Raw genomic sequence first — 26,268 nt, 5'->3', positions numbered from 1 at the left:
GGGAGTTTATTAGTTTGGCATCCTCTCACTAATATTTATTACCCAGAAATGTTACATGGATCTTAGTACAGTGTGCTGAATGGGCACCATCTATTAATTTCATCCTTTCCCCCCCAAAAAAGGGGAAAAATTTAAAACTATGTGCTCAAGGATCTAACAAATATGTCTCATTGAAGCTGTGGATTCATAGGGCTTCATCACTCAACTGGTTAACAACAGGCTAGGCTGGGTTCACATGTTACAATTTCCACTTAGTAAATGCTGCACCAGGAGTTTATGAGCTCTGATGGGAACAGATTTGTAGTGTTTCATTTCCCATCCAATTAAAACTTCAGCTCCTGGGTACCTGTAGAGCCCTTATACCAGCTAAAGTATCAGCCCAGGCCCCTCTCACTTATCTCCTTTGTGTTTTCTCTCTGCTGGGAGCAGAGCCAAGAGACCAGCCTAGGAGAGGAACATAATTTTGGTTTCTTCTTTCTTTCAAGAGCCATGGGGCTGTTCAGTTGATCTCTAAAAAAGCATTTGTTTATGTTTGTTTGTTAGTATTAACTAATTTTATTCATTTACTTGTTTTGGTTTTTCGAGACAGGGTTTCTCTGTGTAGCCCCGGCTGTCCTGGAACTCACTCTGTAGACCAGGCTGGCCTCGAACTCACAGAGACCCATCTGCCTCTGCCTCCTGAGTGCTGGATTAAAGGTGTGCACCACCACCACCTGGCCGTTCATTTTTTTTTATAATGACTTCACTACCAATTACTCAGGGTATGCAGGGTGCCAACTTTAAGTGCACTTTCTACAAAGATCCTCTCATTTCACACTCAGGACAAGCCTTAGAGGCACAAATGTTAATGTTCCTGGTTTCAGAAACCAAATGAAAGCCAGGAGAGTTTAAGAAATGCACCCTGTTTAAAAAAAAAAAAAAAAAAAAAAAAAAGCCAACCTCATGTGTCATTGCTCATGATCTGTCCACCTTATTTTTTGAGACAGGGTCTCTCCCTAGGACCTGGAGCTTGCCAAATAAGCTAGACTGGCTGGCCGGGGAACCCCAGCAATCCATATGTCTCCACTTCCCCAGCACTAATATTACAAATGCATACCACCATGTCTGGCTTTTCTACATGGGTGCTGGTGTTTGAACTAAGATCTGTGTGCTTTCAAGGCAAGGTCTTTACCAACTGAGCCATCTCCCCAAGTTCCTGGTGTTTGAACTAAGATCTGTGTGCTTTCAAGGCAAGGTCTGTGTGCTTTCAAGGCAAGGTCTTTACCAACTGAGCCATCTCCCCAAGTTCCTGTCATGTGATTTTAATCATACATATGAAAGATGTCAATGCCCTGGCTTATTCAAGCCAGTAGAGTTTTAAGTGAAAATGATAAAGGCAGGAAGTGGTTTCAACATTAATCACAGGGGAGAAAGGTGAGTCTCCAGATGAGGTAAATGACCACTCTCAAGTCATGTTTGAATGTCAAGGCTAAATGGTTAAATTACAATGATTGAATTGACAATTCTGGTTTGTGCGCAACAAAAAGAAAAAGTGTGTGTGTGTGTGTGTGTGTGTGTGTGTGTGTGTGTGTGTGTGTGTGTGTTGCAGCCCAAGTAGTAGAATCTAGAAATTACATCTGGGTCAACTTTGGAAGAAGTGGGTGGATACTTAAATTTACTTGAATTATGAAGATAATTGTCATGATATTTAGCTTTCCTTGTTCTGGGGAAATGTGGCCACAATACAGATGGCAGGCAATGAATGTCACCATGAGGCCAGATCTCTTTGAACCATTGCCTTGTCTGCCTTAACACCCTATTAGTCTCAGTTCCAGACATGAAGTTCATCTTGTTTTGTTTTTTTAAATTGCTCGGTTGAAGTTAAGTGCAAATTCGTGCACAAACATACTGTCTCCACACTTCATGATTTAACCACTCTTAAAACTCTTAAAACATCTTAAGCATCCAGGTGTTCAAAGAGCTGTGATTGTTTTTCTTAAAGAAATGATGTCTCACACTATTGGTGGAACAGGATTTAGTTGGAATTTGGGACCTCTGATACCTGATACTGTCACCCACGACCTGAGGATTAACCAGGCTTTCTGTTGATCACTGCCTATGAGCATTGTATTTCTAGTGCCAGAAAGAGTGTCCTATGCTAGGAGATACATGCTCAAAAACTATGGCTACCTCAGCCACGAGTGATGTGGTGATGAGAGTAATATGCAAACTTGACAACTAGACTGAAGGACTCTTTGATGGAAGACCTGGGATATCACCCACAGGACATGCTCATTGAGTGTTGGCCGAGCATCATATAACATGGAGTCAGAGACCCAGACACCATCCTACACACTGTCTCTTTGAGCAAGTGTATGATCCGCACCCACTAAGTGCTCCACACCACCCATTGTTCAGCAGACAAATCCAATCTTAATCCTCCTGCTTCCTGTACACAGTCCACTTAAGTGTGTTTAGTGTGGTACCCATCCTCTCAAAGAGATTCCCCACATGCCCTGAGGTTCAAAAATATAGTTCAGCCTAAGTATTTAGATGGTCTTTTCATAAGACACTTCATGATAGGATTGGTTCCTCTAAAATTGTCTGATCTCTTTGAAAAGTCAACTTACTTTTCTTTCTTTACGTGTTAAAACTTGGTGTTTGGTTGTTTTTCCCCTAGGAAAACCTCTTTTTCGTGATGGAGTATCTCAATGGGGGAGACTTAATGTACCACATCCAAAGTTGTCACAAATTTGATCTTTCCAGAGCCACGTAAGAGCCCCACTTGGTATTTGGGATATTCTGTATTCTTGGTAGTTTATGTACACCTAGTACCCACAGATTGCTTTTCTCATGTGGTTCTCTCTCTCTCTCTCTCTCTCTCTCTCTCTCTCTCTCTCTCTCTCTCTGTGTGTGTGTGTGTGTGTGTGTGTGTGTGTGTAATTGTGCATGTGTTTGAATTTGTGTATATGCAGAAATTCATGCAGTGCCTTTGGAGTCCAGAAGAAGGTGCCAGATGTCCTGAAACTGGAGTTACAGGCATTTGCTATTCACCTACTGTGGATGCTGGGATTTGAACCTGGGTCCTCTAAAAGAGTAGGAAATACTGTTAACTACTTAGCCATCTCTCTAGCCTCCTCAGATGTTATTTTTCTTCCTTTCTTGCTTAGCATGACTGAGTAACAGAACAAGGTAAATCCTTGGGAATAGTGTCAAATAAGTGATTTCTCACAGTGCTATGCAAGCAAAAGTAAGCACTGGAATTAGCATCATTTACAAATGATAGCTAGGGCTATCAAGATGGCTCAGTAAGGCTGCCTCATGACCTGAGTCTCATCCCAGGCTCCCATAGGTCATCGTCTGTTCTGCACACATGTCCCATGATAGACAATGAATAAACACGTGTCATTTTTAAAGATAACTATATACTAGCTTTTTTCCCTCCATATTCAGCCATCTATCATGTACCTCCATATTCAGCCATCTATCATGTACCTCCGCATGACCACTTTGAGTGGTTTAGGCTGAACTGGACTAAAAGATGGGCTCAGTCCACCAGCTGCTGCAAAACCCAGCAATGTGGCTCTTTTATCAACTCTAGAAGGGAGTGCTAGGCACTTCCATCGTCTTCAGGCATCTTCAGTCAAGCACCTGTGATTATTTTACCTGATATCTGTAGCATTGTGCAGAAATCACTGGGCACACGTGTGTGTGTGTGTGTGTGTGTGTGTGTGTGTGAGAGAGAGAGAGAGAGAGAGAGAGAGAGAGAGAGAGAGAGAGAAAGAGAGAGATGCCCTATTGTGTCCTAAATGCATTCTTCCCAGGACCCAGCAAATTTCACTTCCAGGAAGCTCTCCCCTGCGTCTGACTTAATCCCACTAGAGAGACATAAACTCATTTCCTTTAAGCCCATCACCACTGCCAATGAGGACCAGCTTATCCCTGTCTATCTTCTATCCCCCCCTCTATAGCTATAGCTATAGCTCTGGTCCATGCTTAACACCATCAATATGAAAATATTCTAACCAGATATGTTGGGAATGGCCTGGCATAGAGCTCTGTGGGCTCCAGGCAGAATTTAAAGTAAAGGAGGAAGCTATTTTCCTAATACACTGTACTACTTATTACATTTCATGTTTGCGTTAAGTTTGAAGGTACTATAGGCATTGCAGTTAAAAAGAACAAACAGCAGATTCACCAGCTCTGAATTTCTGGGCAGACACCAGTGAGCTAGAGCCTTTGTGTTAAGTACAGAGTGTATAACATCTTTACTGGAATTAAGCAAACATGTGTGTGTGCCATTTAGTTATACAGACATAAACTATCACAAGGCTAGGAGATTGTGCCCTGCTCTGTTCCAATACTCATGCTGTGTCTTGACTTTCATACAGGTTTTATGCTGCTGAAATCATCCTTGGTCTACAGTTTCTTCATTCCAAAGGAATTGTCTACAGGTAAACTGTGCTGTCTGCCTTGAATTCACAACCGGGTTCATTAAAGCATCATGGCTGAGTGATGTGAAAATGTCACAGGAGAAAAGTTCCCTTCCAGAACCATCCCCACTGTGGAATTCCAATCCTGGAAGTCAGAGCTTCTTCTGTCTTGTTTCAACCTTTGTCTTGGCTCTTCCTCTTATTCTTGCCCTGGCTTTCCCTCTCCTCCTTCTGCCACTGCTTCAACTCTGATGCCTTGTTTCTGCTTTCTCCACCATTTGCCTTCTTTGTCCTTCTTGCTTTTATTTTAGGTCACCTAGAAATGATTGTGCGATGTTTCCTGCACAATGCTCGAGTGGGAGAAGGAAGCTCTTTAAAATCTGTGGAAACTCAACCACTACACACTACAGAAGCACACAGACCACCTCCACTGTCCTTTTTAGTGAACTCAAATTTTCTCTTTTGTGTGGTATTATTTCACTCTCTGCTGCCAGAGCTCTTAGATGAATGCTATAGTACACCAGCCTTTCCTTCTCAAAACACAGTTGACCCATATTTAACATAAAATTTTCCAAAGTGAGTTTTCAGATGTCTGGTTTCCAGACTCACTATAGATGAAGAGAGGGAGGGAGGGAGGAAAATGAGCTGAGGAGGATTTGGCTGAACTGCCAGAAACCAACACGGGGGGGGGGGGGGGGTTCTGCTCTGAGCCAGCCATGACCTGGAGTCACCATTAAAATTTCCATTGTCCTACACTTGACTGTCTAGAGCCTTGGTCTAGTCACAAGAGGCTCAACAAGGGCAAGCGACACAGCTGAAAAGATCTACCATGACACCAACTGTGACTTGGCTTCTGGATAGAAGACCTTCTCCAGCACTGACCACATGCCGGAGGAGTCCATTTAATTTTCTGCTGTGCTTGATGCCACAGAGACAAACAGTGATTTGGACTCTAAAGTGCTTCTCTTGAATCTTGATGTCCTATAGCTAAGAGTAAGCCGAGTGGCTTTGCCTCAGAATCTTCTGGATCTTTAGGTTCTACAGCACTTCTAGTTGCTCCAAAGAACCTGGCTACTCTCCTTCTTCCATTCCTTACTAGCTTTGAAAGAAAAGAGGTCTTTCAGGACCTTTCCGATCCAACCTGGGTCTCTCAGAGCTTCTTTCCCACCATCCCAAAGACATCTGTACTGCTTTAAAAAATGGATTCGAAATTTGACATGAAGCTTATTTTTCCTAGCCAGAGGCACAGAGAACATTTATTTTTAGAATCAGTTAAAATACATCCGTGTATAATTTCACGAGGCCAGTTTGATGAGAAAGACCAGGTGGTCTTGGTATAAAAGAATGTAAGATAGACTAGGTTTGCATCCCAGGCACTGACTAGCTATGTAAACTGGATAAATAACATCACCCATGAGAAACTTTTATCTGGGAAAAAGGAAAGCTACATTTGTAGTAACTTGATGAGATTGAGGAGATGGCTCAGTGGTTAGGAAGGAGTGCTTCCAACTCAAGCTTACAGACTGAGTTCAAATCCCAACATACACACACACACACACACACACACACACACACACACACACACACACACACATGCAAATCAAAATATGACTGCATGCATTTGCAATCCCAGTGATGGAGAGGGAGGAGACAAGAGGATCTCTGGTGCTTGCTGGTTGGCTATCTAGCGCCAAGTCCAGTAAGAAACCCCCTGTTTTGAGGGGAAAAAATGGAGAATGATAGAACAGGATAACCATTATCTTCCTCTCTCCTCCACACATGCACATACAAGTGTGAGCACCCATGTACACATGTGCCTGTATTCCATAATACATATATCACATACACTCATACTGTAACACAAAATAATAATAATAATAATAGCTTTATATCAAAGGTGTACTATGAGAATCAAATTATGAAATAGATGTGTGTGGAAACAAAAGAACCCAGTGAAAGAAAGCCTTAGATACTGTGGCCATTGTGCTGGTCTTCTCTAAAGCACATAGCTGGATATCTAGCTCTCTAGAGTTGTCTTCCCTCATCTTCAGCCACATTTTAGAACTATATAAACATATCTATAAATGACAAACTTAAAATGACACCAATATGGCATAACATATGGATTAGCTAATAAGACTGAATTGTTAGTGTCTGAATGTAGATCAGCCTGTAGTTGAACTAGATGGATAAACTTGGTAAGTTACTTATATTTAGCTCCAGTGAAAGATCAGGAGGCAGAAGACCAGCACTCTCCAGTGAGAAGGATCAGATATAGCAGGCATCTTCTGTCTTGGCAGGAACAGAGAGAAATGGGTGTTATGGTGAATCTGAGACTTGTCTAGGGACCCCCAGTCACACAGAAACTTGATGACTTCTGGGTAGTAGAGATGACTGAACTGAACCAAATGGAAGACATCAACTCCAGGGACATCTGTTAAGTCTCAGCAACAGCAGCATAGCTGGGGTCCACTCTTCCTCTAGTCGGCCTGTTCTCCCAGGAAGTGGAGCTAGCTGTTAGAACAGATACTCAGGTGTGCTTCGCAGCTAATAGGCATCGGTTGGTTGTTAAGCGATTCCATAAATATTCTGGAGTGCTTAGTGTGTTGTCAGAACTGCCACTGGGGCAATGACTCGGGACGTCAATATGCTCACTCTCCAGCTGAGACATCCACATGGGACACTGATGTACTCATTCTCCTGCTGACACATCCACATAGGTGCACCCCGAAGGTGCAACAAGTATTCAGAAGGGTGTGGAAGGTATGAGAATCTACAGCAGTATCTGGCCCAAGCGGGATGGCCAGGGCAGCAAGGGCCCCAAGAGAACATGAGCCACTGATGTGGAGAGGTGGAACAAATGATAGCAGGCAATGAGCAACTAGAAACAGCCATGCCTGGTCCAGAGGACCAGCTGGCAGCAGAGCCTCTCCTCATGTTCCCTCTCCATCTGTGATGACACAAACTACCACAGCCCCATGAGAATTTCATTTTAACAAGACCCTGTTTATTCAAGTGAGATTTGACTTTGCTTTTGTTTTCCAGGGACCTGAAGCTAGATAATATCCTGTTAGACAGAGACGGACATATCAAAATAGCCGATTTTGGGATGTGCAAGGAGAACATGCTAGGAGATGCGAAGACAAATACTTTCTGTGGGACTCCTGACTACATTGCTCCGGAGGTAGGGACACACTGCCGAGGGGCCTTTCCCAGCCCAGTGTGCTAAGGCCAAGTGGTTCCCCCCACTAAGGTTCTGCATTTGGTCAATCTGTGGAGTGTTTTCCAGATGTAGATATGCACATGTGTCTCTTGAGTTTTATAGAAACACTACTTGTGCTAGTGACATCTCTCCATGGCTGGAGGTCTAGACTCCCTTTGAGTTACGTTTCTGAACAAACCCAGTCTTAAAAGTTATCTGTTCAGACCCACCTGAAGAAGCCTGGCAAAGAGCCTGGTAGAAGCAGAGATCCATCTAAACCAAGTTTAAGCATGGGGTCAGAGCACTGGGTAGAAGGGGAAGGCGGAAGGATTGTCAGGGCCTCTCATATCCCGCTTCTAAATGAGTGTAGAGGCTTCTCTGCAGTGAGTATAACTCTGTGCCCTGGTGTTACTGCAGATATTAAAGGAGGGAGCATCTACATGACAATTTCATGATAAAAGCCGTTATCATATATGATTGCTCTTTGCTTTATAAACACCTTCCAAGAATAATTAGCCAAAGCTAATTGTAGCACACATGTGGGAGACCTCAGAGTGGAGGCTCTGTGCAGCACCAAACCCCTTTAGTGTGGACCCTAAACTGTGCTGACTCAGCTCAGATGTATGTTAGTCTCAGCAAAGGTCTCCTGCGTCTTCCTCTTGCCTCACATCCACCTCCTCCACACCCATTTCCCCACTCTACCCAACCCCCACCCTCACCCATGAGCTACCTCTAGTTCTTTTCCCCCTACCTTAGGGTGTCTAAATATCTTTGCATCTATTCTCATCCATCCCCGTCTGCAAATTCTTAGTCTTTGTTCTTTCCCAACCAAAGCTTCCCTTGCTGGTTCTGTTTCCTTTCACAGCTTCTAGAACTTAGCTTCAGTGACCTGCTGCTTTTTGTTTTGTTTTGTTTTCAACTTCCCTCTTTCTCCATGTGTGTCTTTTTGTGGCTCCATTCTTGGTCCCCATCTCTTCTTACTGTGTGTTCTATATATCTACCTACCTACCTACCTATCTATCTACCTATCTATCTATCTATCTATCTATCTATCTACCTACCTACCTATCTATCTACCTACCTATCTATCTATCTATCTATCTATCTATCTATCTATCTATCATACTTACTTTACTTTTAAACTATGTATACATATATTCAGGTATGCTTTCAGGCCAGAAGAGGGCACCAGATCTCATCACAGATGGTTGTGAGCCACTATGTGGTTTCTGGGAATTGAACTCAGGACCTCTGAAAGAGGAGCCAATGCTCTTAACCACTGATCCTTCTCTCCAGATATATATATATATATAATATATATATATATATATATATATATATATATATATATAGATATATAGATATATATATATATATTCATTCAGGGGAGGGGTATGTGAATGTATATAAGGGTACCCAGAGAGGCAAAAAGAGGATGTGGGGTCCCCTGGAGCAGAACAACAGGTAGTGTCATCAGTCCAGCATGGGGACTGGGAATCAAACTCCAGTATGCTGCAAGAACTGTATTTGCTCTCAACTGCTGAGCCATCTCTCCAACCCCTTCCTGTATATTTTCTGATGAATAACTTTATCTATGACAATGGTTTTAGCTCCAGAGTTTGCATGGCCAACCCAAACTTTGTCTTGCTTCAGACAGACCTACATATATCACAGACTTAAGTACGTCATGGGCCCTCCAAACATCATAATTCCCAAAGTCACTTTCTCTGTTGAGCCTGCCCACTCTTTAATACATCTTTTGTGATTAACCATAGGCCACCATCCAGTTTCCTCAACAACAAAAAATTGAAATACAATATTCTAGTATTCTCCTTCCTTCCCCCAGTTCAGCCAAATCTAAGGCTTTCTGCAATGGGAATTCTCACTCTCCTGATCCTGAGATTGAATCAAAACTTTCCCTTTTTCTTGCTCGATCCTCTAAATGCATCCTTTTGAGTTGGTTCCCAAAGAATCTCCAGGTCTTTCCCATCCTTTCTGGGCACTTCCTATTCTAGAACAATCTGTTACTTCTTGCCCCAAACCCAGGTATGGCAATACCCTTCTTCACGGCTTCTCTCCATCCCACACACCATCAGCCTCTACTTGTTTTCAAGCTTTCAAAACACATTTTATTTATTTATTTATCTATATAATTATCATTATATTTGTGTATACACATCATGGTCATATGTGTATGACCATGGGGAGGCTTACATGGGGAGGTCAGAAAACAACTTGCAGGAGTCAATTCTCTCCCCCTACCATGTGGGTCTTGGGATCAAACTCAGGTCATCAAACTTGGCAGCAAGCAACTTTACCCACTGAGCCATCTCAGTGGTCCCATATTCTCAGACTTTTTGATGATGTTTATTTATCAGTTAAACAAGCACTCTGACGGTACATATATCTGCCTACATTACATGTGAATGTCATGCATTGCTACCAATTAACATGGTCTAAAGAACATGTCTAAAGTGTATAAAATCAAATTAAATTAAAAATAAGAGAAAAATAAGTTTTTATCTTATTAAACTAAGTAGATTAATTTTCTTCTGTCTTAACAGTAGAAAGCAAGTATATGTCATGAAAGTTAGATCAAATACTTATTAAAATTATTTCTTTTCTTTTTTGAGATTTGATGTAATGACACCATTCCTTTCCCCTTTCTCCCTTCAAACTTTCCCTATATACCTCCTTGATCTTTCAAATGTATGGCCCCTTTTTCCATTATTTGGTAGTAGTGATGGTGGTGTGTGTGTGTGTATGTGTGTGTGTATTCCTAAATACATAAGTCCAACCTGCTTGGTCTTTATAGTATCACTTGTGTGTATGTTTTCAGAACTAAACATTTGGTATTAGAGAGCCACTTGGTGTGCTCTTCCCTGGGTCAGACTATTTCTCCTGCTCTCGGCATTCCCTAGTTGCCTGTAGTTCTCTGTCTAGGCTGTTTCTCCTATGTACTCTAGCATGACTGTTGGTGTGGCCGTTGTCCGGTTTGTGTTTAGGCAGTCACGTTGGATGTAACTTCTGACATTCTGACAATCCCACTGCAAACTCCCTGTCCTTCTGGCTCCTACAATCATTCTTATGCTAGCATCTCTGAACCTTAGGTGTGGGAGTTGTGTTATAAAGCATCAATTGGGCCTGGGCTCCACACTCTAAATTTTAATTGGTTTTCTATAATGGTCCCTCCATCTGTCCCAATCAGAAATGTTCTTGTTGAGGGTAAAGACTATACTTAGGAGATTATATATATATACTTAGGAGATTTTATATATATATATATATATATATATATATATATATATATATATATGTTGGTTTAGGGATCAATGAGATGGCTCAGTAGGTAAAGGCACTTGCTACCAAGCCTGACAATCTGAATGCCATTCCTAGGACCCACATTATAGAAAGAGCAGACTCCTAGCAAGTTGTCCTCTGATCAGCACACATGTGCCATGGCAAGCACATGCCTCCACATACTAAATAAATACAATTTTAAAAATTGTTTTTAAAAAAATCTTGGTTTGGCTGGGTGGTGGTGGTGCACACCTTTAATCCCAGCACTTGAGAGGCAGAGGCAGGCAGATCTCTATGAGTTTAAGACCAGCCTGACCTACAAGAGCTAGTTCCAGGACAGGCTCCAAAGCTACACAGAAAATCCCTGTCTCAAAATAACAACAACAAAATCTTGGTTTAATACTTCAAGGCTCTGTTATTGAGAGGTATGATGTAGTTCTTCAGATTTTTGATTCTCTTACTATCGTGGCTGGTAAAGACTCCTACCAAGTACTATATGAAACAATTCATAATCTATATTTAGCAAGGACTATCACCGATGATAGCAAATGCAAGTGCATTATCCAAAACACTGTCTTTAAGATATTTTTTTAAAGCAAGTTTCTTTTTGGACCAAAGCACAGTTAATGAGGCCACTAGTTCAGCTTCACACATGGCTGATAAACAAGCTGTCCAAACGAGGTGATGTCACGGCCATTTCTTACTTCCTGTATATATTTGTATCGCTTGCTTAAACTCCACCTCTAGCCCAAATGTCCTGTTTCCTGCTGGACCCTTGTGTCCATTAATGAGACACATGTCACCAAGTAGCTAGTCATCGTCAACTCAGGAGTGTCCACACCTTAACAAACAGCTCCAAGGACCTGTTACTGTCACCCATTACAAGGGACAAAGAGGGCCTGTGTCAGATACTGACAAAGCCATTGTTATTATGATTTGCCTAGTTTCTCCAGTTTGAAGTTGTGAGTCTCAGTTCTTGGAGTAAGGCAGCGCTAGGAAAGGGACCGACCCTCTCTACCAAGCACAGCTCCATCGTCACTGTCTCTGTCACAGAACAGCACGCACAGGACCCTGCAGGAAGAAAGAAAAACCAGGAGACAGTATTAACATGAACTGAAATCCTCAGAGACTAGACTTCAGAACCCAGCTCTCAACTCATTAGGAGACCTGAAATAAGAAACACAGTCTCTTCCAAGTCCATTCATTATCCTCCAAGGATAACAGCAGAGGTCCCGGGAATTCTTAGAAATAAAGACATATTGTACAAAAAAAAAACAAAACAAAACAAAAAACAAAAACAAAAACAAAAAACCTGGTGGATGATGTTAACATTCCGTCTGGAACAGCCTGTCCCCTTTCTAAATTTGAATTCTGATCCTCCCTCCTAGAGTAAGACTGGATTTACTATAACTAACATCACCTAGCCTCGAAATTCTAATTGCTATGATAACTGTCTTCTGGCCCCCAAATTTAATTTGTTCCTCCAAAATGAAGTTGTTTACGGAGTTGTTGTTCAGGACCAGTTCTGGTTGCTTTGGCGCCACCTTGTGGCTTGTCTTGGACATTTGCATGTGAGCCTTGTACCTAATACCCTTTGTGTGTAGGGTGGAACTGATTGTACAAACTAATGGTGCCTCTTTCCTCCCTGGTCACTCTCTCTGGGTCGACTTTTACATTGTTCCTTAAGGAAAATGTAGCTGAATTTTTGTTTGTCAACTTTACGGTGAACTTTTATATTTCCATATTGTATTACAGCTATCGGGTAGCCGATTGCAAAATTCTGTTTGCTAAATGATCTTTGTTTTCATACATGAGGATATATGTCATCCAAATAGGTGTTCAACATTGTACTTACAGCAATTTCCAGGTCCTACTTTTCGCGGGACCCTTAAAGCCACCCTATACTAAGGTAGCCAATCATAAACAATGAAGGTCCTGGAGGGGAAGTCTCCCTCAAGCTGTGCAATGAGATGCAGCCCATGCAGAACACAGCCATCAGAACTACAGGGTTGTAGAACATTGTGTCATGTCCCTAAGCCTCACTTCACTCTGATCCAGGGCCTGGGGTAGCTCATACGAGTGAAGTCATGCAGTGTTTGTCTTTGCATCCGGCTTATTTCACTTAACATGAAGTGCTCTGGGTTCATACATGTTTGTAAGGTTGGATAGCATTCTGCTGCATCTACATGTCACAGTTTCTTTGTGCATTCATCCCATTGATAGGATCTTTGGCTAATGCCCTATCTTAGCTACCCTAAACAGTGCTATATTAAACAGTGTCCACATCTCTTAAGCTCACTGACTTTGTTCATTTTGCTAGTACAGTCACCACCACGTCATCTTCGGTCATTCGTGCAGTCATGGATCCCACTATGCACTGTCTTAGCAGAGCCTGAGGCCTGTTGGTGTTACACAGTGGTTTACACACCCTTGGCATTCCAACAGCAGAATCAGCTGCTGGAAGCTAAGGGACAACATCTTTATTGCTACAAAAAGTAAACTGATAAAAGAATAGGTCTATGGTTTGAAGTTAGGTATAATTTCTGCCTTTACATCCTCCTCCCTGGAAGACAGACCAAACGCCTCCAGACTTGGAAGTGTTATCAGTCATCAGACCTGTGTATTGATGATGATTCTGCCTGTTGGTCATGCAGATCTTGCTGGGTCAGAAATACAACCATTCCGTGGACTGGTGGTCCTTCGGGGTCCTCCTTTATGAGATGCTGATTGGCCAGTCGCCTTTCCATGGACAGGATGAAGAGGAGCTTTTCCACTCCATCCGCATGGACAATCCCTTTTACCCTCGGTGGCTGGAGAAGGAGGCCAAGGATCTTTTAGTAAAGGTAAGAAATGGGGTCAAAGCCTGGAGGGTCACATGCACTCACCTCAAATGTGCAAAACCCTAAGTTTGACCCCTAGCACCGAAGAAGCAGAAAAGGAAATGACACTTAAGAAGGGATTCAAACAATCGGCACTAGATTCAGCTTGGTAGTCCCATTTTCTCCCAGGTTCTGACTTGGACACAGCCAGGCATCACAGCATGTTGTGAACGGTTTAATGGGATGTCAATGTCTCTATTTCAACTGAAACACTGATGCTATGGACTCTGGTACCAAGTCAGGGGGATCAATAATGGGGAAGGGGTAAGAAAAACATGTGTCTCTGATAGACAGACTCCAGAGGGTGTGTGTGTGTGTGTGTGTGTGTGTGTGTGTGTGTGTGTGTGTGTGTGTGTTTAAAAGGAAAGGAAAACTATTTGAAGGGAGGAAAGAAACAAGCTTGAAAGGTATCACAATGGAACCCATTGTTTTGTATACTTATTTAAATTATAAGACATTTTAACTTTGCAAAATTAAAACAGCCATGACCAAACAACAAACAAAACAAGGCAAGCATGATGGCATACACTGTATTCTCAGCTCTTGAGAAATGGAGGCAGGAAGATCAGGGTCATTCAGCTGCTTAGAGAGTTTGAGGCCAGACCAGGCTGTATGACTACATGAGAACCTGTTCCAAAAAAGAGAAGGTGGGTGAAGGAGGGGAATGGGGGGGAGGGTAAAATAAATCCTCTTTTCACCATTTCACAAAAGGAATGTCCAGGAATCTGTAGGTAACTCCCAGTGGAGGAAGCCTGGGTGACTGGCAAAAGTGTAGTTGGTTCTTTAAGCAGGCATGGTATGTAGCTTACAGCAATCTGTCTCTTGTCTATAATACCCTCTGGCCAGCACTGCCTCCATCCCTGGCAGGATGCAGGCATCTCTGCTCACGTGGTGAAAGGCAAACCTAAGTCACAAACACTGTCTCTGCTATCTCCATGGAGAAACGAAAGCATGCACGTCAGTCTTAACATTATAATGCAAGACTGTTGCCCACCTCTGCTCAGAGCTCATGGCTGGCAAGTTACAGCCTGGGAAGACGTGACTGCTGTCATGCTGAGGTTGCCTGCATTCTTGTTTTCCTCCTTTCCAACCCTTGAGTCTCTGCTTAGACCTATAGTGAGGTAGGTAGATAGATACATACATACATACATACATACATACATACATACATACATGCATACATACAAATGGTATAACTATAGATATGCATAGACATAAGATATGATATGTGAATATTAATTCTTTATTGTAATTATTTAAATATGTTAGGTAGATAATAATTAAAAAGTAAGAGAGTCATTTTTTTCTTTTTCTTTCTTTTTTTTTTTTTTTGAGATAAGTGAGCCTGAACTCACTGACTCTTCTTGTGTCCCCTCTCTCAAACTCATGACTTCTTTAATTATTATTGTCACACACTGTGTCATGTATATGTATCCTGATGAGCCCATTATGCATTATTAACCAAAATCCATTTATCCAACCCTTATTGAGTTTTACACCAGAAATTTGAAGGTATTTCCATGGATGGGGTGCAGCTCAGTGACAGGGGGGTTTTCTAAGCATACAGAGGTTCTTGGTTTACCTCCCAGTACCAAAATAAGGAAAGAAAGAGAAAGGAAAGAAAAGGAAAAAGAAAGGAGAGAGGGGAAGGAAGAAAGGAAGGAAGGAAGAAGGAAGAGAGAAAGGAGAGAGTGGGAGACAAAGGGAAGGCAGGGATGGAGAGACAGAGAACACACAATTTCCAGGCTCATCTTTTCACTGCTCTGCTTTTTTCTCTTGAAGAACTATTTAGGATTAAATCTAAAGTGCTTTGTACTTCCATGTCCCTAAGGAAAGTGACAACTTGTCTGTGGCATTAGATATTGAAATGACTCCCGATGTCTCCCTGGGAATCAGGATCTTGAATCTGAGAGGTGTTGACAAAGCCTGGAAAATCAGCCTGGGGTTAATGGAAGCAGGTATTAAAAACCTGGAACCTGTTCCATGCAGCTTGCACCTTCTGACTATGAGCCAAGCAAGCACCAAGCTCAGAAAACTCCCTGAATGACCAATTAAGTTCACTTCTAATGAGCAAACAAAACTCATGGAGAATGAAAGCTAATCTAAAACTTAACTAGCTGAAAAAGAAACAACGCAGCAAAAAGAAGCTAGTGCAATTCCAGTGCAAAGTCTCACCTGTATAAAGGCAAGTTCAGATTTCATGACAATTGGGACATTCATTTTATACTTGGCTGTATGAAGAGCTCAACGTGAATTGAACATGTCAGTGTCAGCTGCCATAACAAAATGTACCCAGACTAATCAGGCAACATTTCTCTGTCACTGTTTCTGAACTGCTTGAATACTGTCAGAGGCAGTATTTAAATCCCTTGCCCCCAGCAAGCCATATGTATTGCACACTGGAATACAAATGCATGTCAGACAGCAGACGCTTATTTCTTAGCATCCTAGAGGTTAAACATCCAAGATCAAGGCTCCTCGGGGCAGTCCTGATGCTGGCTCTTTTCACCTTGCTGGATCTGAGAGAAGAGGTGGGTCAGAAAAATACTCTGTGTCTCTTATTTTTTAAGGACACTAACCCTGTAAGATAAGAGTTATATCCCTGTGACCTCCTCTGGCCTTCATCACTTCCATAAAGTCCCTGTCCACAGTCACATTGGAGATAGGACTTCATTATGAGTTCTGAGGGGTCTGTCACTCAGTCTTAACATGGCAGCTAGACTGGGGCATCAGGACCAACACTCTCCTGGGAAAAGAGAAGTAAGGAAGAACCTTGTTCTTCCCGGCATCAGAGATTTAGTCACCTTCAAGTCCAAAGCCTTTCTGTCAGACAAGTCATCAGACAGAGGCCTCAGAGTTAGTTGCAATCCCCCAACACATCATGTGGACACTCCATAGCCACCCTTCCCATTGTACCTTCCAAATGCTGAGTCCCCATGCAGCATTAGGACATCTTCAGGCAACTATGACAGATGAAGTAGGGATAGGCAGGCAGAACCAGCAGTAACTTTTGGAGGGAAGTGGGGAGGGCTAGTTGCCAAGGTAAGAAAGATTGGGTAAGAGGAAATGATTATTTCAGTTGGGACAGGAAGTAGAGAATGTACTACAGACACCAACATCTCAATGAAAAGAGCAAAATATCCATACCTCATGCAAGCTGCATGGATCCCAAAGACAAAGAGTCCATCTATGCAATATCCTTAAGTGATGGAATCATGCTGGTCAGTCATGGGAAGGAGCAGGTATCAGGGCAGGCATATGGCTGTGACTACATAAGACAGCAAGAGGAACAGAACCTGATATCATGGCAAGCAATGAAAAACTTAAAACCAGCCAAGTGAGGTGGTACACACTTGGAATCCCAGAGCTGGGGTGGTGAAAACAGTCTGCTCCCTGGGGCTGACTGGCCAGCCAGCCTGACTGGCCTAATGAGCACTAGGTCAAGTAAAAGGTCATATCTCAAAAACAAAGGCAGAAAAGCTGGTGAGATGCCCAGAGGTTAAGATGCCCACTGCTCTTAACCTGGGGGGTCAGTTTACAGCACTTCCTGGTAACTCACAACTGTCTTTAACTCCAGTTCCAGGGACCTGACAACCTCTTCTGACCTCCACAGGCACCAGGCACACATGTGGCACACGCAGACCAAGCACCAAGACATGTAAAATAAAAATTAATGATAAAAAGATTTTTTAAATAAATAAACCCAGGAGGAGACACCTGAAGAATACCCAGGGCTAGCCACTGGTCTCCACATAGATGCATACACATACATGTATACACACACACACACACACACACACACACACACACACACACTCACAGAGAGAGAGAGAGACAAAGAGAGAGAGAGCTTAAAAGCAGAAGTAGAGTTGACATAGCTCAGCAGGTAGAGACACTGGCCCCAAAGCCGATGACTTGAGATTGATCACCAGGGGTCACACAGTAGGAGGAGAAAATCAACTCACACAAAAATAAATTAATGTAATACATTTTACAAAAACAAAATTAAATGTAAGACTAAATGCCATGCAACTACCAAAAAAATATAAAATATACAGTTATGCAGATTATCAGCAGCAGAAGAAAAGTGTGTTATGAAAATAGGCAAAAACTTGAATAGATCAAAGTTAAGGCAATCAAGGATAAGAACGAAGAAGGACTATAGGCAAAAGAGACTTTAAAGCTGCCTGGAAGCCTTTGTTATTTCTGACATGAATAAAAAAAAAAAAAAAGAAACCTGCCCTTCCTCTTGCACACATTGCAGCAATTCAGCTGATAAAAATTAATTTCCATTGTGCAATTTGCTGCCAACAAGACTGGTTTGCAGTTTATCTCTCCCCCTGGATCACTTTAAAGTTTAATCCAACAGCCTTCACAGCCTTGGGCCCCCTCTTATGCAAAAAAAAAAAAAAAAAAAAAAAAAAAAAAAAAAACTATTTCTCAGAAATTCCCTCCAGGGACTTTTCCATGGTGTAAAACCAAGAAGTCCTGAGTACTCTGGAAAAGCTGAACAGGGAGGCAATGCTGTGTGGCACCCATTAGAGCAGTGGTACCAGACTGTCCCCTTGGGCTCTCATGGGACAGGACACAAGCACACATAGCCCTAGGACACTGAACAACTTGCATGTCGGGAAAGGCTGTGCTCCATCAACAGTTACTGCTGGAATGCTGCTCTCCAGTTGCCTAGTGACAAAATAAAAAGCAAGCACCCTTTCTCCCCCATTTATTTATCCAGGATGTCCGGTCCTTATGTTTGGAAATGATGGGAAAGTAATAATCTTAAACAAAAATCCATCTCCTTTTTCACAGGACCATTTTCTGAGGAGGAACTCAGGAGGGAGGGTGGGATCCAGGTACAACCTGTCACAGCTGCTGGTGGCTACAAATTGCTTCCTAGCCAGGCTGTCAAATAATTTTAAACAAACTCCAACTATATCCCAGCGTTTTATGTAAGAATGAGCTGTTTCCTATAAATATAGAAAGCTTTTACTGGCAAAAGCAATACTTTCCTCATGCCCTTGGTGTATCTTTCATGCCACAGAGCTCTTGACCTTGGGGTCCTTAGGACCTGGCTCACCCTCAGGACATTAAGTGAGTCTGTTTGCTCCTGGGAGAAAAGATAAGGACAGAAAGAATATTGGACTTCGGGGCTAGGACCAGATTATCTTCTCATTCTCCATTTTACTTTTTAAAAGACATTATTCTATTTCACAGGTGTTTAAACCAAGCTCAGATGTCTCTTTGTTAGGATTTTCTTGGTCCAAATGTCACATGTTTGCTAAGAAAATCTAATGGAAAACTGAGCATGGCTCACAGTTGGCCCAAGGCAGTGACTTCTAACTTAATTCCCTAAAACATTTCATTATACCAGTGTCAGCTAGATTTGGGGACATTCTTAAGACACTTAAGCTTCCTATCTCATCTTGTTTTATCAAAATATCCTTAAGAGGCAGAGGAGGTCAATCGCTTATTATGATTATCTCTGAAGTGGGGCAGGGGAACAAGATGCTTCTTTCCTGTTTTAAATTTAAAAAAAAAAAATGAATCAGGGCTGAAGAGTTGGCACAGCATTTAAGAGCGCTTGCTGCTCTTCAAGAAAACCAGAGTTCACCTCCCAGCACCCATGGTGGGCACCTCACAAGCTCCAGTAACTCCAGCTCAAGGAGGTCGGTTGCCCTCTTCTGGCCTCTACAAGCACCTGCACTCATGTGCACACCCACACACAGTCACACAGACAGACATAAAAACACAAAATAAATAAAATAAATCTTTTTGTGAAGAACCATTGTGCTTTTCCATCTGTCTACTCTCTGGTTGTTGAGTCCACAGAGAAAAAAGACTCTTACTGCAGACTTGGTGCCTTTCCTATGAGCTGGAAACAAGAGGCTGAGAGAAGGCGAGGGCAGAGGGTGTATAGTCCGCAAATAACCTGGAAATACAGCATCTTCAGTTATCTGACATTTACTCAGCAGCATTATAGTACAAAGGATGCTGCTAGACCCCTTGGGTAATGGGAACTCAAGTGGTGCCTGTCCCCAGGGCTTACAGTCCCCAGGACAGAAAGACTTGAAAAACAGACAGCAGGTGAAAACTGCTGGAAAATGTTCTGTGGAGCACAGCAGAGAGACAGCCTGCTACCATAATGGGATCATGCTGCTGCTGCTGCTGCTGCTGGCTGGATTCATGACAGAAGTGACAGAGCTGCTCTGAGCCTCAGTTTCCTCAACCAACAAGTAGGACAGCGATATAATTTCTATTTTCTTTGAAATTTTATTTTGTCACTTTTGCATGTGTGTGCACAATGTGTATACATGAGTACATGTGCTGTCATGTGCTAACACATAGATATGAGAGTCTGAGAACAACTTTGAGAATGAGCTCTCTCCTTCTAGTGTTGTTTTCAGAGATCAAACACAAGTCAGCAGGTATGCATGGGAAGTCTTTTACTTGCTGAGCCATCTCACTAGCCCAAGTTCTTGTTTTTTTTAATATATTTTGAAGTTACAACATACCACTTAAATGCAAGGATTGAGTTCTGAAGATCTGCTGTTGAACATGTGGACTGGAGTTAACATGCTATCCAGCATGTGAGCAGGAGGGTTGAAAGGTGCAGAGCAGATTGTAAATATTCTCATTATCCCCCCTAAATAAAAGTGAGATGGTGGATGTTCACTAGCTTCATTAGTCATCCCACACAAATCAACATATCCCACTGTACACCATAAATACATATACTTAGAATAATCAAAACAAATCACATGGATCTGTCTGAGACAGCTAGCCCTGAGCATGACTCTCACTGGTCAGAATGAATGGTACAGCCACTCAGATGAGCTTGCCTGACCTCTGTCAAAGTGGGGATACTCAAGGAAGAGAGTACTGGGGCAGAATTTGAAGACTAATGACTGAGAGAAAGGTGAGCCAACCCCCTAGAAAATGAATTGTCATTATGAAATTGAGAGGGGCAAGTGATCTATTCAGTGAGCATATTTGTCCTGGAAGAGGGGAACAGACATGCTAGCACCAAAGTACAGTCTTGAGTGTGAGTAAAAATACAGGGACATCAGGACTCTCTGGATGCAGGAAGTCACCTTAACTAACCTTCAATTTTATAGGCAGAGTTGTTGTAGTTTGGATCTGAAATTTTCCCCCAAAGGCCTAGGTGACAGAGGCTCAAGAGGCAACAGAATCTGTAAGAGGTGGATTATAGTGCAAGGAAGTTAGTTATTGGGGAGATTGTAAGGTCATAGCCCCCAACCCTTCTCTCTTTTTTTCTTCTGAGAGCTCTCATGGGAGTATACAGCAGATGACAATTAGTGTTCATCAGGTCAACCCATCAGACACATGATTCCCTGGTGGAGAGTGCCACTTGGCAAGACCATGGGATCACCGGCATGGACACCAGTTGCTTCTGTCTGTAATTTCTCTAATGAGTCACTTCATTTCTTTCCTACTAACAGCTTTGGGTGTATTCCTACTGCTTGTGTGTTTATCTCATGAAAATATTCCATCTACTGAGCACAACTGTAGCTATGGATAGTCAGGAAGATTATGCTTAAACTGCATAATTTTGAGGAATAGAAATAATACCAGGATATTTTACATTATACCAGGATATTTTACATTATTCAGACTAACATGGGATTCTCAGTCACAAAGACAGCCTTTTATACAAACAAGCTAACTTTAGATTTCAGAACAAATTCAAAGCAGGCTGGTTGCCCCTAGAGACAGTATCTGGTCTCCCTAAGAGACGAATACATAAGATCATTTTCCTAGGTGTTGTTTGTTGCTGAATTCAAGATCAGGATAGAAGCAACTTAGTTAAACATAACTTTCTCAGTAATTGATTTTTTGCACATAGTCCCAGTCTCAGGCTCAAGGTCCAACCAACTGTTTACTTACTGTCTGGGAACCCTCATCAACTTACAGCTACATGCAAGGCCATGGTTGCTTACTGGCCGCTCATTGTGACATTCCTAGCCTGAAAGAAACTATATGCTTATCTTGGGTTTTGAGAAGGGATGGGACCCTAAAAGTGTAACTTACAATTTGTTTGTGGGGAAGCAGCAAAAGAAGAGCAGAGGGCAGTGATGTATAGTGTAGAGATCAGCTTCCTGCCTGAGTATTCTGAATCATCCCAGGCCCAAAGGGCATGAAGCCAACTAACCTCTGGGTGAAACTTCTGAAACCATGTGCCAGCATATAAGTTTCCTATTTAAAATTGATTATCTCAGGTATTTTGTTACAGTAATGGAAAAATGGCTAAACAGGAAATGAAGATTCAGAAAACTTACCCAAGGCTACTAGAGCCCTAAGCCAGACAAATAGATTAATCACTCATTCCATGATGTGGATGTGGTTGATCTCTTACATGATAGCCTCAGGTTGCTTCCACTGTGTAGAAGCACTTTGGGTCCACAGGATCTCAATAAGAGTCCTCCATGACTCTTATGGTAATGCTGAGAGCAGCATCAGGACCACACTGGGGACTCATCAGTGGATTACAATGGTTGCATAAACTTCATTCTTGGCACTTGGTTGGGGTAATTTGTTTGTTTGGTTGGTTGGAAGATTGGTTGGTTGGTTGCTTGCTTTTTGTTTTGTTTTGGGATTTTGTTTGTTTGTTTGTTTGTTTGGGTTTTGTTGTTGTTTTGGGGTTGGGGGTTGGTTTTGGTTTTGGTTTTGGTTTTCGAGACAAGGTTTCTCTGTGTAGCTTTGTAGACCAAGTCAGCCTCGAACTCATAGAGATATGCCTGCCTCTGCCTCCCAAGTGCTGAGATTAAAGATTTGCACTGCCACCACCTGGCTATTGGCACTTGTTTTTAAGACATGACCTCAAGTATCTCAGTCTGGTATCAAACTCACTCTATAGCCAAGGCTAACCCTTTGTTCCTGATCCTCCTGCCTCCATCTCACAGGTATTGGGATTGCAACTCTGTGTCACCATGCCTGACTGCACTTGGAACTTTAAGAAAGACTCTTATTTAATAGTTAATCAATTAATATGAAAAAAAATCTTCAGTTTTCTTTTGCAGTTTTCTGCAACATGTCTTTGTGATTTTGGGGATAGCAGAGGCCCTGAAGGTTTTCAGGTTATAAGATAATATCACTAAAAGAGGTTTTCAATAGCCATATCCTGGCTATTCTTAGAAATGGTAAAAGCAAGAATGGGACTGAAACCCTTGTGAGAAACACTTGGAAAAATCCCTACATTTTGCCACATGTTCTATCTTAAAGGCCATAATCTCCTTAAAACACCTGAGTTGTGACTTTATAGACGGATATCTTGCTGGTGCAGAAATAAGAAGGCACCTGGGGAACCTGTTACTTTCCGAGTTAATGTTTAGGCTCTCCTGCTGCATAATTCCAGTTAAAATTTAAAAAGCTTCTGGGTTGCTCTGCCATCTTTCCAACATTTTCTGTGACTGTTAGATGAAATGACAGGAGACAGGGTGCTGAAGAGGGAAAGTACCCAACACTGGCTGAAAGGTTGGAGAGATGAGACATCAGCTGACTGTCAAGGACTAGATGACATTACACACAAGCCCCACAATGCTGGACTCCTAAGATAGGGCATCTTCATAAGAAATGTCACATTTGGAAGGGCAGTTAATTCAGACAAATAAGTTAATCACTCATTCAGTCCTGCTGAGGGTTCTTCCCACCCTGCTCTAGGTTTTTGTTTTTTGTTTGTTTGTTTTGTTTTTGTTTTTGTTTTGTTTTGTTTTCAGTGAGGAGACCACCTCACTGAAAAGCCCAGGCTGACATCATCCAAACTGAACCAGACTGAATCAGACTGGACCACACTGGTCTCCAACTCATGATGCTCCTTCCCTGGCCTCTAGAGTGATGGGTTTCCAGATGCACACCACTGTGCCTGACTCACTCTGTTGGGAATTTACAGACCAGAAGTTACAGTGAACAAATATGTGTGGAGAGGGGTGTTGCAATGTGTTTATGTGTTTATGCACGCATACATATATGCATATCTATATACATAGGCATGCATGTGTACATGCATGCTTAGGTCCACATACATGTGGTTTTATGCATGTTTGCATGCCTCTCTATGTAAAGGTATATGTGTATATAAACATGTATATGTTTGTATATGTGTGTATGTGTATATTACTGTTTTATTTAATCCTAAGGACTTCCCTGTGATACAGACACTTGGTATATGCTCTAGTTTCTTTTCTGTTGTTCTGATAAACACTATGAACAAAAGCAATTTGGGGAGGAAAAAGTTTATTTCAACTTAAAGGTGATAGTCTATTATTGAGGGGAACTGGGGCAGGTATTTGCACAAGAACTGCAGCAGAAGCCAAGGAGGAATGCTGCTTACCGGCTTGCTCCCTGACTCATGCTTAACTACCTTCCTTAGATAGTCCAGGGCCATTTGCCAAGGATGGCGCCACCCACATCAGTCATCAGCCTCACACAGACATGGACATAGGCCAGTGGGCAGAGGCTGTTCTCCCGTTGCATTTCCCTCTTCCCAGGTGAATCTAGGTTGTGTCTAGTTGACAATTAAGAGCAACCAGCACAGCTTACATCAAAGGTTATGAAACTGACTTCGAGTGTATGCATTGTCAGAGACCACGTAAGTAACACAAAGCAAAGCTGACTTCATGCCAGGCCTGTGTAAGTCACAGTAAAGCCTGCCTGGGGCAGGGGAAGGAGACCGAAGCCAGACTATGGAGGGTGCACTCAGAGAGGGTGTCAAGTTACTATGAACCTATTCCATCTCCACAGAGGTCAGTGAAAAAAAGCCAGTTGCTCATACCAAGTGAGTGTATATCCACCTGATCCAATGCCTCATTGTGGGAGATGTGAACTACTCCCTTTCTGCTTCCATGCAGCTTTTTGTGAGAGAACCAGAAAAGAGGCTAGGCGTGCAAGGAGACATCCGCCAGCATCCTTTATTCCGAGAGATTAACTGGGAGGAACTTGAGAGGAAAGAGATTGACCCACCTTTCAGGCCAAAAGTGGTAAGGCCTCCCCCACTGGACAGATTGGCTTCAGCCCTCCTCCTTTTGTCACAGGCTGTCACCCTAATCAAGTAACAGCAGTTCCTGAAACCTGCCCCAACACCACCCTTGAGGGGGGACATGCTTCAATCGGCATCATTTGACCAGAGGAGAGGTTGGGATCGGGGGCGGGGGAGGGGGGTGTTCCTGCTGCTTGCCAGATTTGAACTGTGTCATCAAAATTCACCTATGGGGAGAATAAATTGTAGAACATTCCCAAGTTGAACATCTGTTTCCGAGAGGGACTGTCAGATGGGGTTTTGCATGCAGCTCTTATACTCCTAATTGTCATAGTCTGGGTGACTGAAATATGTACAAGTAATTCTTTTGTGTGAAATTAATTCTTCTAATAAAAGAACTGATGACACAGGGTTTGGACCCACTGGGTTGTGCACACAATATAGCCTACATAAGCAAAGCTTAGATAATGAACTTGGTGGCTAATTTTCTTCCCTATTTTTTTTCCCTCTCCCTCCTTAAACTGTAACCAAGAAATCACCATACGACTGCAGTAATTTTGACAAGGAATTCCTAAGTGAGAAACCCCGGCTGTCATTTGCCGACAGAGCACTCATCAACAGCATGGACCAGAACATGTTCAGAAACTTTTCCTTCATTAACCCAGGAATGGAGACTTTTGTTTGCTCCTGAACCTCACCCCTCCCCAGACCAGAAGGGAATTGCCTTCTCTCTGGGAACTAGTTTGAGTAACACTTCTGGGGGGGTCTCTTTTTCAAGTTGGAAAAGAAAAGAAACACTCAACAGCAAAGGTGGGGAGACCTTTGACCTCCTCACATGACCTGTTACCTGTAGCACAAACCAAGTCTACTTCACTAATGACCTCACCCCGTTGTATCTCCTGGCATCTTTCACAGCAGCCCTCGAAGTTAGATCGTTATTAACTCTAGTCATTTACTTGAAAGATGGTTCCTGATACTGTGAAAGATCCGAAATGTAACTCTTCTCTTGCCCTAGACAGCAGTTGCTGGTTGGTGATGAACCAAGGGTCAAACGGAACACATTTCTCAAGACTGGAACGGCAGATTGCCTCTTGTAGAAGTGGATGTCACTTAGCCACAGAGAAGGAACAACTAACCCATGTTGTTCTGTGCATGTCTGTGGAAATGTAAATGGCAGAAGGAAAGGGGAAGCCCTGAGCGGGTTGTGATGGGATTCTCTCCAATAAACATAGCTTGGAACTTGTGATTTACAAATCTGTTGATTCTGGCTAGCCCTGACATTCACAGAGCAGAGGAAAGTAAGTGGCAGTGAGCAGAGCTCATGTCACCAACAGGGAAGGGTATGTTGCCTATGTGGAGCATCTTGTTCACACAGAAGTAAATATAACTGACAAAGACGGGATAGTTTGCCGCTGCCCATCAAACGTTGCCTTCCATCTGTTCTCAGTTCTCTTCATCAGTGTAGCCATTCATTACCATCTC

At 42.5% G+C, this 26,268-nt stretch overlaps 1 protein-coding gene across 2 annotated transcripts in view; it reads left to right on the top strand.

The window, feature by feature from the left end:
* Positions 1 to 26,032, top strand: part of Prkcq (protein kinase C theta) — a 126,104-nt gene extending 100,072 nt beyond the window's left edge. For both annotated transcript variants that reach the window (XM_051194820.1, XM_051194819.1), the window contains exons 13-18: positions 2,660 to 2,751; positions 4,371 to 4,433; positions 7,458 to 7,596; positions 13,569 to 13,757; positions 24,659 to 24,787; positions 25,319 to 26,032. In XM_051194820.1, the coding sequence (XP_051050777.1) occupies positions 2,660 to 2,751; positions 4,371 to 4,433; positions 7,458 to 7,596; positions 13,569 to 13,757; positions 24,659 to 24,787; positions 25,319 to 25,477 (771 nt within the window). In that variant the 3' untranslated portion in view covers positions 25,478 to 26,032. The remainder of the gene's footprint in view (positions 1 to 2,659; positions 2,752 to 4,370; positions 4,434 to 7,457; positions 7,597 to 13,568; positions 13,758 to 24,658; positions 24,788 to 25,318) is intronic.
* The last annotated feature ends 236 nt before the right edge of the window (positions 26,033 to 26,268 follow it).

The sequence above is a fragment of the Phodopus roborovskii genome, unplaced genomic scaffold (genome assembly GCF_943737965.1).
Source record: "Phodopus roborovskii unplaced genomic scaffold, PHOROB, whole genome shotgun sequence".
Lineage (NCBI taxonomy): Eukaryota > Metazoa > Chordata > Mammalia > Rodentia > Cricetidae > Phodopus > Phodopus roborovskii.
The sequence above is the reverse complement of the archived record's forward strand: the minus strand, read 5'-3'. Positions and strand labels throughout refer to the sequence as shown.